At 46.1% G+C, this 14,137-nt stretch overlaps 1 protein-coding gene across 1 annotated transcript in view; it reads right to left on the bottom strand.

The window, feature by feature from the left end:
* Positions 1–14,137, bottom strand: part of LOC124623095 (zinc finger protein basonuclin-2-like) — a 549,889-nt gene that overhangs the window by 78,335 nt on the left and 457,417 nt on the right. The window contains exon 4 of the mRNA XM_047148885.1: positions 8,466–8,701. Within this exon, the coding sequence (XP_047004841.1) occupies positions 8,466–8,701 (236 nt within the window). The remainder of the gene's footprint in view (positions 1–8,465; positions 8,702–14,137) is intronic.

Below are 14,137 nucleotides of genomic sequence, written 5' to 3'. Positions count from 1 at the left end.
TGTGACAAAGCAGTAACTACATATGGGCTACTATACAGCTGAACACAGTTTTATCATTGTTATTATTACTATTGCTATTAGTGGCAGTGGTCAGACATAAAGCATTAATAGCAATTTTTTCCAGTTCTGAAGTAAGGACTGCAGCAACCAAGTGATTTATGAACAATATTTGCAGTGTACACGTTTTAACACGGTTGATTTTAAATGGGGTTAAGTGTCCAAGTCAAGGAAGTGCCATATGAAGAGGAGTAATGCAGGGGAAATATATTTTGTAACTAGTATCTACCCTAACTGTGCGTAGTAAGCTTTCTTATCTGAGAATTCCTTCGTCATTCATTGACACACACACACACACACACACACACACACACACACACACACACAAACTAAGTATCTTCATCATTTTCAAAAAAAACTTGTTCCAAGAAAAGTCTTCCATTTTACAGTTTATTTAGGTTCTAACGTAGGTGACAATGTGGGGGAGAGGAGGAAGAGCAACATACGTCAGGTTGGGTGAGGGAATGGGGGAAGGGTGGGGGTACTACGTGGTGCCTAATTGCACTCAGCGGTAATAGTCTACGAAAGGTTGGGAACCACTGATCTAAGGTGTGTCATAGGGACTGCCTACCTGTCAGTTGCAGTGGAGCGCCAGTCAACTCACTAGCTGTCGACGTCTTTGCACACCTACATTTTCAAAGTACTCAACAAAGGTCCACCAGTGGCACCGAGGATGTTGCACAACTGGCAGGTTTTGGAGAGATGGCACCGAGGGTTTTGCAAAATTGACGGATTTTAGAGAGACGCTTTGCCGTTTTATTCACGCATATGTCCATGTTGCAACCCACCCCAATCCCCAATGAACAAGCCGCAGGAGGGCGTGATGGAGGATGGCTGAAAAAGGATAAATACCTTTTATTGCTTCACATCACGTTCAAATTTCGTCGAATGTTTTTGAATGGTCCCTTGTGGTACCACCTTGTAAAACAGAGCAAAACTTCGCAGTCGCGCTACACTCCAAAAGGGTCAGATCGAGTCCAATGTGGTTGTAGCCCTACGCTCTCCTTACACATGGACTGAGTCATCGAGGGCGTTTCAGCAGCGTCGAACTTCGTTAATAACGTCGTTCTGTCGCACATCGCACTGCGACCTGTCGTTATAGACCGCGAAATGTGTTGGAATGAATGCCCCGATGGAGGGGTTAGTATCATTGACACGCACTGTGCCACCTCCTGATAACTTTTCGTGTGGATTTTGAGTTTCAGTATGTCTGCAATGTTTTCCTTGGCCACCCACCTGAAAACTGCCCGATTTCAACGCTGGGAGTCACGATTCTGACGTCCATCACGGAGGTGCCAAAAGAAGTAGCGAAATGTGGGTAGGAAGGGATGTGCCAGCCTTTCCATCGTGTACACGTCCGCAGTGGTGTTGTGCAAAACTGTGATGAAATTTGGTGCCAATGTGACATCATCTGCCCACCTTACACCTCACTTTAACTTCTGAGCTCTGAACTTGGTGCTTTCAACACGAACGCTGTAAGGCATCTGGATTTTACGGACCTTACATGAGCTTGATCCATAACGACAGGACGATACAGTATGAGATCCTCAGGAAATAATAATTATATTACATCAACAAAAGGCAATTGCAGTTAATCTCATGTACCGAAAACTAACAAAACAATATCTGCCAATAAATGGACTGGCATGAACAAACAAGTTAAAGAAACGCATTTAGGAGACGAACCAAGCCAGTGGTTAATGATATCGTAAAAATCCCATTTAGCAAGAGAACGGCAAGCTTCAGCGTAGAAAAGGATAAGGCCACAACAATACATTTTTCCTTTTAATGTAAATAAGGCTGGGACTGAGGGTAAGTGACTGCACGTCATTAACAGGGCTAGGCTGCGATCCGTCAAGAAAAATAAAAATGTATTCACCTCTAGCGAGACAATGATTGGCTGAAGCCATACTTGGCGAGGCAGACGCGACACGGTGGGGAGATCCCCATTATATAAAAGCATTTTGAGAACTAAAATTTCTATATCTCTCTCTCATCTCGCAGCAGACCGCATAAGTGTGTCGAAATAATCGAGGGCATTGAGAGTTTTGCTTTCTGCGAAGTGAGGACGATAAGCTTCACGTATCATGGCGACAGATAGCAAAGCGGTAGTTAATTATTAATGCAGGAATTTTGCGGGAAAGAAATTGTGCACGTTGCTCCAACCCATAGCGAGTGTGTAATAGCCATTATTTCGACGAGGGAAAGATTAACTTTGTACGGATGGCAGGAAAGCTGCAACTGAGTGAATTCAGTTAAGGCCAGAGCAGTGAATTAGCGTTTCAGATCCAGCACAGAGACAACGCCGTTGTATATGCGGCTTGGTAAAATACCATCGCGCATTGGGCCACAGTAAATATTGAGCCTAGATTTTGCTCATTCCAACTTGCATACGCTTTGACCATTGAATATCGAAAGCCAAGATACTAACCTACTCTCACATTGAGTACATGAGAGATTTTTTATTGGTTCAAAAAGTAAATTTATTCTCCACTTACTCAGTGCATTGACCAGCTATGACAACATACATTTAAATGAGCGGATGAAGATTTTTAATAATGATTCTTTCCTGTGATATAAAATTTCCATGTGTAGAGATAACGATTTCAATAAGTGTCATTTCAATATGTCCAAGAATTAATTTTCTTTTACTGAGTGTTAAAGGAAATTGAACATGATTAAGTTTATCACTTGAGCCCTGAAAGCAACAGTTGAGAAATTATATATAGAATAAAAAAAGGGAATAGCTGTGTTGTCTTTCGAGAATAGACCCCAACTTTCACTTTTATTAATTAATGCATTCTAGGTACGTGACAGCAGCATTTCTAATGATTTTGTTACGATCCAAACTGATATTAGCTGCCTTACAGGGCCAGGGTAATATTTATTTAGAATGTGTGTTTGACACCCTGGGCTTGAGAAGACAGTTAAGACGTTTTGTCCATTTGCGCGCTAAGTGGTAAGATAAGTTTGCACATATTAGTACACTCACTGCGCAGATACAGAGGTCAGACGTATGACAACGCATGTCACAGCGTGAGTATTACCACTGGTAGATACAGTCCTGATCCTACCCACACTCTGAATATGCACGGCAAGTTGCTTTAAAAGTATTAAAAAAATTGTCAAGCAGCACTGTGAAATCGACTGTGATGTAGGTTCAGTTTTATAGACAGCGATTTACCAGAGTTGTACCTTCGTCAAACTTTTTATCTCATATACTTATTTTGTGAAGAGGTTTCTTGAAGGCGATATTTTTTTAGATCTGGAGATAGTTACTACTTACCTTACTGAAACTAGCTAGTTATTTTATTTGGTTTTATTTAAATGTGGTCTAAGCCTTAGACGAGCTTTCTGAAAAATCTTCTGAATTTTAATAAATATATTCATAGAGATAAGACTTTTACACATCGCTTACATGAATTTTTGTGCGAGTCCACAAACGGAAAATAAAAATCCATGTAAATTAAATACTTTATTACACGATCCAGTCAATAACGTGACTATTGCATGTGTTCGACGCCAACTTGGAATAACCACTCACAGACGGTCGGTGACAGCACTAGCGTGGGAGGGTATACGAATCCTGTCGGGGGTAAGCGGAAAGCAGCCATACTCCAGCGAAGACTGCAGGGAGTGTTGGATGCACTCAGTCACAGCATAAGGAAATGGAGATCCTGCTCCAAAGACACAAAGACAGACGCTCAGCAGACCTATCACGTCCCACGGTCAGAGGGACTGCCGTCCCCTGAGACACCCCTCTGTGGCATACCTGGGAGTGGCGTTGGACAAGACACTGGCAAGGAGGCGACACTTGGATGACATCGTCAGGAAAGCCAGGGGTGACCCGGCCCAACTCTCCCCATTCCTGGATCCACAGGTCAACTCTCCCGCTGCATCTTGGAATGACCCCCTATGTCACGCTAATCCGACCGATCTTAGAGTATGCGGCAGTGGTCTGGGGCAACACGGCAGAGCCGCACTTCGCCCGCCTCCAACGGCTCCAGAACAGGTCTCTGCACCTCGCACTGCATCTGCCACGACACTTTGCTGTGGCCAATCTTCTCTGGGTCTCTCAAATTCCTCTGTTACGTGTAAGGCTACGAACACAGCCCAGCCACCCAGTCGTCTCATCCTCTGCCCTGATCAAAGTGTCAACGCCTCAACACCAACCGATGGGCACACCTGTTTGACGACGTCAAACTCACCAGCTCGCCAGGACATCGTTACCAGAAGCAATCAAGATGCCCATCCTTTAGGTCTACTCACTGTCTTCATTCACCTCAGTCGTGGAGGCATGGCTGCCCAGCCTGGACTCCACCGGCAGTCGAGGATCGATCTGTTTTCGTCATGTGCAGCAGTAGGCAGCAGACGCGGAAAACAGTCCGACCATTGTCGTACTGCGGAAACTGAGTGATTTATCTGTCGTCCAAGAGGTCATGCTCACTGGTTTCTGGGCAAAAGGTGTTTTGTTGTTCGATGAACCCGTTGCAGTTTTAAAGGTTCAGATGATTGAGTTTAAGGCAGCTACCAGATAAGATGGGTGTTTTTATTATACAGAGTATTAGTACTCCAAGCTAAAGTACAAACATCGCTACGAAATGTTTTAATTGATTTTTATACCAGATGATAGGTCACGGCCGAAACCGGTACTACTAGTAAAATCCAGTTAATGTATTTCAGTGCCATGAGTTTTTTGAAAAATTGCAAATGAGCTGCTAGCGATATTATGCGTAGAATCTTCCGTTCTCCAAGATGACAGCAGTTGTGATCACAGGACTGCACACCTACGTTCATGGTTTGACGAGCACCTCTGCTGGCCCACAAAGTCAACTCTTCGCAGTCCAATAGAAAATGTCTGCCACGATTTGGAGCAGCAAGTGATACGCAGCTATCAGCTTCTTCGCAGTTTTGTAGCTCTTCGGGAGCGAAACACCAACGAGTGGCTTGAGCTAGCTATAGCGTACCAGAAGAAACTTGTGGACTTCCTTCCTTGGAAAACTGAGGCTATTATAGGGGCTACAAGCGTTGTTGCACATTATTGACACATTGTTTTCTGGTAAAATGTAACCGTAAATATTGTATGGCATTGTGGGCTGGTAGCCCGTGAGGTGGGTTCAGTTGACTGTCGGAAAGGATGTTCTTCCCCCGCGCACTTTACCCCTTTACTTACGGATATGTGAAAGTTGTGTCGTATTTATACTTGTAGAGTGTGTGGAACTGCGATGGATGCGTGTACCCTGAGGTTACAGAAGTAATTGAGTACCTCCTTAGTACCGTACCGGACGTACTTTTGCCCGGCTACTGCACCAGCACGGCGTGGCTTGGACTCAACAAATCGTTGGAAGTCCCCTACAGAAATATTGAGCCATGCTGCCCGTGTAACTGTGAAAGTGTTGCCGATGTAAGATTCCGTGCACGGACTGACCTGACTATTTTCTCCTGGACATGTTCTGTGGGATTTATTTCGGGCGATCTGGGCGGGCGAATCATTCGCTCGTATTGTCCAAAATACTATTGAAACTAATCGCGAACAGTTGTGACCCGGTGACATGACATCGATGTTTGGGAACATAAAATCCATGGATGGCTGCAAATGATGTACAAGCAGCCGAACAAAAGCATTTCCAGTCAATGATCGGTCCACTTGGAACAGAGGACCCAGTCCATTCCTTGTAAACACAGTCTACACCACTACGGAGCCACCAACAGCTTGCACAGTGCCTTATGTCCATGGCTTCGTGGGGTCTGTGCCACTCTCGAAGCCCACTATCAGCTCTTACCAACAAAAATTATCTGACCAGACCACAGTTTTCTATTTTTGTATTGTCCTACGGATATGGTCAAGAGCCCAGGAGAGGTGCTACAGGCGACGTCGTGCCGGTAGCGAAGGCACTAGCGTCGGTCATCTTCTACCAAGACCCATTAACACCGAATTTCGTCGCATTGTCCTACTAGATAAGTTCGTCGTACGTCACACATTAATTTCTGCGGTTATTTCTCGCAGTGTTGTTTGTGTGTTAGCACTGACGACTTTACGCGAAGGCCGCTGCTCTGGCTCGTTAAGTGTAGTTCGTCGGCCATTGCGTTGTCCGTGATGACAGCTAATGCCTGAAATTTGGTATTCTCGGCACACTCTTGACACGCCGATCTCGGAATATCGAGCATTGCGCTAACATTTAAATATATGTCCGAAAGAGTCAGCCCACAGGAATTGTGAAACGAACCCTGTCGTCCAGGACCAGATGCCACAAAGGGCGCAGATTCACCACGAAATGGGGAAACTCACAGGTCTCTATTGTCTGTTGAGGCCTAAGCGCTGTAGTGTGCGAGTGAGACAGACGAGAACCTACGTCATAGGGAAACCCAGTGGAAGGGCTTTTGTGGACAAGGAAACGTAGCATTGTTAAATATGCGGCTATAAGGGGAAACATTTATGAAAGCTATTTAATTCTGTAGTAGTGCACGGAATGAAGCCACAGTAGTTTTAATCTACCATCCTTCATAAATTTTCATGGTGATACCAATAAAATTTGAATATTGATCATATCTATAATAGTTAAAATTTTATTCTTAAAGAAAAATTAACAAGTTTTGTAACAAAGGCCTGAATGCTAAAATCTGAACGCTTTAGTCGATCTTAACGATCGACATTTCATACAGAAGCGCATCATTAAAATGACAAATGTTGTAAATATCAACTCTGTAACGTTATGTGTTTAAAAGATATAGTAAATTTAAGTAATCAGTATTATCCGCACAAAACACATTGAACGATGACAGCATGACACCTTATTGTATCACTAGGTAATAGGATATTTGTTGTAAAGTTTAGTGTATAACAGTTACTTTTGTTCTGTATTTCTTTATCAGCAAGCACATTGGTTCAAGGCTACTGGCCGTGACATTCAAAATTTAGAAGGAATTCTATTGGTTTTACGTAAAAGAATTTAAGAATGGATATTATTGTACTTTATTTAGAACGTGAAAGTAATCAAGCTTTAATTATTAATATATGTTAAAATGTGAAACAATGTAGAACAACCTGTAGCCAATCAGATGGACGGCTTCAGGAAAGGGAACTGAGCGAGGATATTCGGTGCTCGGGAAAACGCGGCCGGAGACGGACAGAGAGGGACAGTTCTAATCGAGACACCAAAGGGGACAGTTCGGATGGAGACGCGAAAAGGGACAGTTTGGCTGGAGACACCAAAGGGTACAGTTCGTATTGAGACGCGAAAGCGGACGGTCGGTCTTTAGGCGGCTAGGAACTCAAACGACTTAAAAAATTTCGCGTTGCGTGGTATCGCGGGACTTAGTCTCTGAGTGGTGAGCAGGCACGCGTCTGGCGTGAACTCTAACTTTTCGTATAGTTAACGAGGGGGAGTATCGAACTTGTAATTCGCGATGGGATTCAGACTGGTCGAATTGTGTCAGATGGATATACGCTCGAGTGTAACAGTAACTCTACGACCACTTTCGTTATTAGTTTGCTTTCTGAATAAACATTATTCTAACCAAATCGCAACTGTGTGGCCTACATCATATATGGGTCGTTAATTCAGTTCCCGATATTATTATTACTGTATTTATATGTCATGTTAACTTTGTATCTCGCAAACTTGCCATCAGCCAGGTAATTTAACCAAAGGGTCACAAGTGTCTAATTTAGGGCGTGTAATGAGACACGTGCGGTTCAACCCCTAGACGAGTTTGAGCCGAGACATTTCGATGAAGAGGAACCGCATGTGAATCCGAACACCTTTGGGATGTTCCCATGCGTCCAGCTCGAGCTATCATTCCGCCTCCAAAGTTTGTTAACTCCTGTTGAGCGCCTTTAATCACGTCGGACACCATTTCACAAGAGTCGTCTTAGTACAAGTGACAGCTGCACCAGTGCACTGCCCTTTTATTTCTTGTGTAGGTGGTACGTGCGTATAGCTGTCCCGTGACTATTGTCATCCCAGTGTACAGCGCAGTGTCATGTTTCTGTAGTACGGTGGGGGTGAGGGACGGGAAAGGTCGAAACTCTGTGCAAACACTCAGCATACTCGCCTCCAACAGCATCAAGACCACCGGCGAGCTTAAACGTTCCCCATATGAAGGACGGATATCAACAGTGATACAAGTAATCACTTCATGAGACGCTACGGAGTGGTTTAGCATTTAACCCAAGACGTTAGTACAAAGGCTGGTGATCAGTAACTTTATGTCACCACCTCTTCCGCCCTAGCTGTCACACAGTGGCAGTGAAAGTTTTATTCGCCAGCAGGATTCGAACAGGCTTAGCTCCTAGTCGAGCGCCACCGCACAGGCGTGCGTTAGCGACGTCGGCTGTGGAGGCGGGTTGTCTGCTGGTGGTGACTGATACTTAGTGTCCGGTGTGCGGCGTACTCTGCGCAACGTACCTGCAGGATGTATCCCCTGGCGTAGTCCTCGTGCGTCCAGCCGAAGCCGGCGAGCACGTGTAGCACCTCGTCGCGGCGCAGCACGGAGAAGAGCCTGTCCAGCAGGATCTTGAGCCTGATGGGCAGCGCCTGGCAGCCGTACAGCACGAGGCTCGCGATGTCGAAGGCCGCGTTCGCCTGCACCGGCTCCACGGGCAGCGCCGGCGCCTGCTGCCTGCCTCCCAGCTTGTCCAGCGCTGCACACACACACAAGAGGCGAGCGTGTTTCATAGCGTTACACGGCACACTAATTTACATTACGAATATACACAGTAGTGGCGTTAATCACTGATCGTCATGTCAGCGGTGAACTACTCTTTGATCACATGGCAAGAAGTAGCTACACTACAGCTCGTGCAAACTGCAACACGGAGTAACAAAGACTCGCGGTAATCCAAACTCTGAAACATACGGCATCTTGGGATCGTCCTCGTGCCTCCTTTGGATGCTAGAGCCGTTTCAAAGTACCTAGGGGAACGAGGGGCAGTATACATGCTGAATACGATGAGTGATTTGCAATACCTGTTTTGTAATGTACCATTGCTGGACACAGTTGTCCTTTCGTTGCTATGGATCCCAGAGTCAGTATCCGGTATGCGGCGGAAGGGGGCTTTATTTAGGCTGGAGATGATGGGCTGGTCACTGTATAATACTTCTACAAGGCTTTTGGTTAGAGCCTAATATGCTCCTGCGATAGCGAGTGAGTTTTCCTTAGCCGGCCGAAGTGGCCGTGCGGTTAAAGGCGCTGCAGTCTGGAACCGCAAGACCGCTACGGTTGCAGGTTCGAATCCTGCCTCGGGCATGGATGTTTGTGATGTCCTTAGGTTAGTTAGGTTTAACTAGTTCTAAGTTCTAGGGGACTAATGACCTCAGCGGTTGAGTCCCATAGTGCTCAGAGCCATTTGAACCATTTTTGAGTTTTCCTTAATGGCAAGTGTTTCCCAGTATCTGTGGGAAATCAGTATGCTTGCGACAGCATGCTTTCCTGAAAGTTCCAAAACTCCGAGCATAGAAACGGGATTTTCCGGTGCTCATACTTCGTGTTCTATTGGTGATAAAAAGGTAGGGTCAAGTATTTTCGATAGCCCTTGGGCTATGGGTCATTTGTATACCCAACAGAAGTGTCACCGTCCTACAGTAAACGGTAAAAATATGAATATCACAGCCGCGCAAAGTGTCGCGCGGTCTTGGGTACCTTGCCACGGTTCACGTGGGTTCCCCCATCGGAGATTCGAGTCCTCCCTCTGCCATGGGTGTGTGTGCTATCCTTTGCGTAAGTTGGTCTAAGTTTGATTAAGTAGTGTATAAGTCTAGGAACCGATGACCTAAGCAAAATGTTCAAATGTGCGTGAAATCTTATGGGACTTAACTGCTAAGGTCATCAGTCCCTAAGCTTACACACTACTTAACCTAAATGATCCTAAGGACAAACACATACACCCATGCCCGAGAGAGGACTCGAACCTCCGCTTGGGCCAACCGCACAGTCCATGACTGCAGCGCCCCAGACCGCTCGGCTAACCGCGCGCGGCTGACCTTAGCAGTTTGGTCACATAAGAACTTACCACACTACCATTTCCACCATCATTACACGCTTACTCCTGCTTACACACTTGGAGCAAATCGGTTGGTTCTCGCATTTGATATGGTCTACGGTGGGCTCGATGGAACCTTTAGAGGAAACATTAGTTCATGGGAGGTTACTCGGAAAACCACACAAAAGGGGTTTTATAGTAATCGTATATTTTCGCCCTTTACTAGCCCAACGAAAACTAGCCCAGAATTACAATACAGCTACGCACACCAAATGACTGAAATTTTTACAGTACAGGCCTATTCCCAAGATCCCGATCTCGAACAACTTTGAAAATTATCTTGGTGTCTTTATCTGTTTCCAAGATACACAAGTTCAAAGTCTCCCTCCATTTCGAGTCAGGAATCCGTCCCTGCAGTTTGTCGGTTTTGTTGATGTTTACCCTCTATATAAATAATATTCCGTCACCTATGTAAGAAGCACAAACAGATCTCTTTGCTGACGATCCAAGTATTATAATCAAGCCTAATGGAATAACTTCATCACATGAAAGTATAAATACTATTTTCTTGAAAATTAGCAAGTGGCTTTATGCAAACAGCCCGTCACTGAATGTAAGTAAAACACTGCACATGCAGTTCTGTACCGCACAAGGACTGTCCGCACCATTATGAATAACCCGTGAGAGTAAATAAATAAATGAAACAGAATATTTTAATTTATTAGCTGTTTTATTGATAAGAATCTGAACTAGAGGTCCCATGTCACAGATCTTAAACGTCTTATTTCTGCAACTTCACGTTACTGAGAATTCCAGACTTTGGAGATGAAAATATAAAAAAATTGACTTACTTGTCTGTTTTAAATCACTAGCGTTTCATGGAATCATATTCAGGGGCAACTCGTCGCTGAAGAAAATAGTATTTGTTGCACAGAAGCGTGTAATAAAGGATCGATTGTAGACAGCTTTTTGAACAGGTGGGTGTACTGACAACAGCCTCAGGTACATTTCCTCCCTCACGAAGTATGTTAGCAACAATGAATCACACTTCGAAAACAACACTGATATATACAATACTAGAAAAAAGAAAATTACACTCCTGGAAATTGAAATAAGAACACCGTGAATTCATTGTCCCAGGAAGGGGAAACTTTATTGACACATTCCTGGGGTCAGATACATCACATGATCACACTGACAGAACCACAGGCACATAGACACAGGCAACAGAGCATGCACAATGTCGGCACTAGTACAGTGTATATCCACCTTTCGCAGCAATGCAGGCTGCTATTCTCCCATGGAGACGATCGTAGAGATGCTGGATGTAGTCCTGTGGAACGGCTTGCCATGCCATTTCCACCTGGCGCCTCAGTTGGTCCAGCGTTCGTGCTGGACGTGCAGACCGCGTGAGACGACGCTTCATCCAGTCCCAAACATGCTCAATGGGGGACAGATCCGGAGATCTTGCTGGCCAGGGTAGTTCACTTACACCTTCTAGAGCACGTTGGGTGGCACGGGATACATGCGGACGTGCATTGTCCTGTTGGAACAGCAAGTTCCCTTGCCGGTCTAGGAATGGTAGAACGATGGGTTCGATGACGGTTTGGATGTACCGTGCACTATTCAGTGTCCCCTCGACGATCACCAGTGGTGTACGGCCAGTGTAGGAGATCGCTCCCCACACCATGATGCCGGGTGTTGGCCCTGTGTGCCTCGGTCGTATGCAGTCCTGATTGTGGCGCTCACCTGCACGGCGCCAAACACGCATACGACCATCATTGGCACCAAGGCAGAAGCGACTCTCATCGCTGAAGACGACACGTCTCCATTCGTCCCTCCATTCACGCCTGTCGCGACACCACTGGAGGCGGGCTGCACGATGTTGGGGCGTGAGCGGAAGATGGCCTAACGGTGTGCGGCACCGTAGCCCAGCTTCATGGAGACGGTTGCGAATGGTCCCCGCCGATACCCCAGGAGCAACAGTGTCCCTAATTTGCTGGGAAGTGGCGGTGCGGTCCCCTACGGCACTGCGTAGGATCCTACGGTCTTGGCGTGCATCCGTGCGTCGCTGCGGTCCGGTCCCAGGTCGACGGGCACGTGCACCTTCCGCCGACCACTGGCGACAACATCGATGTACTGTGGAGACCTCACGCCCCACGTGTTGAGCAATTCGGCGGTACGTCCACCCGGCCTCCCGCATGCCCACTATACGCCCTCGCTCAAAGTCCGTCAACTGCACATACGGTTCACGTCCACGCTGTCGCGGCATGCTACCAGTGTTAAAGACTGCGATGGAGCTCCGTATGCCACGGCAAACTGGCTGACACTGACGGCGGCGGTGCACAAATGCTGCGCAGCTAGCGCCATTCGACGGCCAACACCGCGGTTCCTGGTGTGTCCGCTGTGCCGTGCGTGTGATCATTGCTTGTACAGCCCTCTCGCAGTGTCCGGAGCAAGTATGGTGGGTCTGACACACCGGTGTCAATGTGTTCTTTTTTCAATTTCCAGGAGTGTACATACTGAATACGATGAGTGATTTCCAATACCTGTTTTGTAATGTACCATTGCTGGCCACAGTTGTCCTTTCGTTGCTATGGATCCCAGAGTCAGTATCCGGTATTCGGCGGAAGGGGGCTTTATTTAGGCTGGAGATGATGGGCTGGTCACTGTATAATACTTCTACAAGGCTTTTGGTTAGAGCCTAATATGCTCCTGCGGTAGCGAGTGAGTTTTCCTTAGCCGGCCGAAGTGGCCGTGCGGTTAAAGGCGCTGCAGTCTGGAACCGCAAGACCGCTACGGTCGCAGGTTCGAATCCTGCCTCGGGCATGGATGTTTGTGATGTCCTTAGGTTAGTTAAGTTTAAGTAGTTCTAAGTTCTAGGGGACTAATGACCTCAGCAGTTGAGTCCCATAGTGCTCAGAGCCATTTGAACCATTTTTGAGTTTTCCTTAATGGCAAGTGTTTCCCAGTATTTGTGGGAAATCAGTATGCTTGCGACAGCATGCTTTCCTGAAAGTTCCAAAACTCCGAGCATAGAAACGGGATTTTCCGGTGCTCATACTTCGTGTTCTATTGGTGATAAAAAGGTAGGGTCAAGTATCTTCGATAGCCCTTGGGCTATGGGTCATTTGTATACCCAACAGAAGTGTCACCGTCCTACAGTAAACGGTAAAAATATGAATATCACAGCCGCGCAAAGTGTCGCGCGGTCTTGGGCACCTTGCCACGGTTCACGTGGGTTCCCCCATCGGAGATTCGAGTCCTCCCTCTGCCATGGGTGTGTGTGCTATCCTTTGCGTAAGTTGGTCTAAGTTTGATTAAGTAGTGTATAAGTCTAGGAACCGATGACCTTAGTAAAATGTTCAAATGTGCGTGAAATCTTATGGGACTTAACTGCTAAGGTCATCAGTCCCTAAGCTTACACACTACTTAACCTAAATGATCCTAAGGACAAACACATACACCCATGCCCGAGAGAGGACTCGAACCTCCGCTTGGGCCAACCGCACAGTCCATGACTGCAGCGCCCTAGACCGCTCGGCTAACCGCGCGCGGCTGACCTTAGCAGTTTGGTCACATAAGAACTTACCACCACCATCACACGCTTACTCCAGCTTACACACTTGGAGCAAATCGGTTGGTTCTCGCATTTGATATGGTCTACGGTGGGCTCGATGGAACCTTTGGAGGAAACATTAGTTCATGGGAGGTTACTCGGAAAAACACACAAAAGGGGTTTTGTAGTAATCGTATATTTTCGCCGTTACTAGCCCACCGAAAGCTAGCCCAGAATTACAATACAGCTACGCACACCAAATGACTGAAATTTTTACAGTACAGGCCTATTCCCAATATCCCGATCTCGAACAACTTTGAAAATTTTCTTGGTTTCTTTATCTGTTTCCAAGATACACAAGTTCAAAGTCTCCCTCCATTTCGAGTCAGGAATCCGTCCCTGCAGTTTGTCGGTTTTGTTGATGTTCACCCTGTATATAAATAATATTCTGTCACCTATGTAAGAAGCACAAACAGATCTCTTTGCTGACGATCCAAGTATTATAATCAAGCCTAATGGAATAACTACATCACATGAAA

This window comes from Schistocerca americana, chromosome 7, assembly GCF_021461395.2.
Source record: "Schistocerca americana isolate TAMUIC-IGC-003095 chromosome 7, iqSchAmer2.1, whole genome shotgun sequence".
Classification (NCBI taxonomy): Eukaryota; Metazoa; Arthropoda; class Insecta; order Orthoptera; family Acrididae; genus Schistocerca; species Schistocerca americana.
Note: the sequence above shows the minus strand (reverse complement) of the source record. Positions and strands in the feature narration are given on the sequence as shown.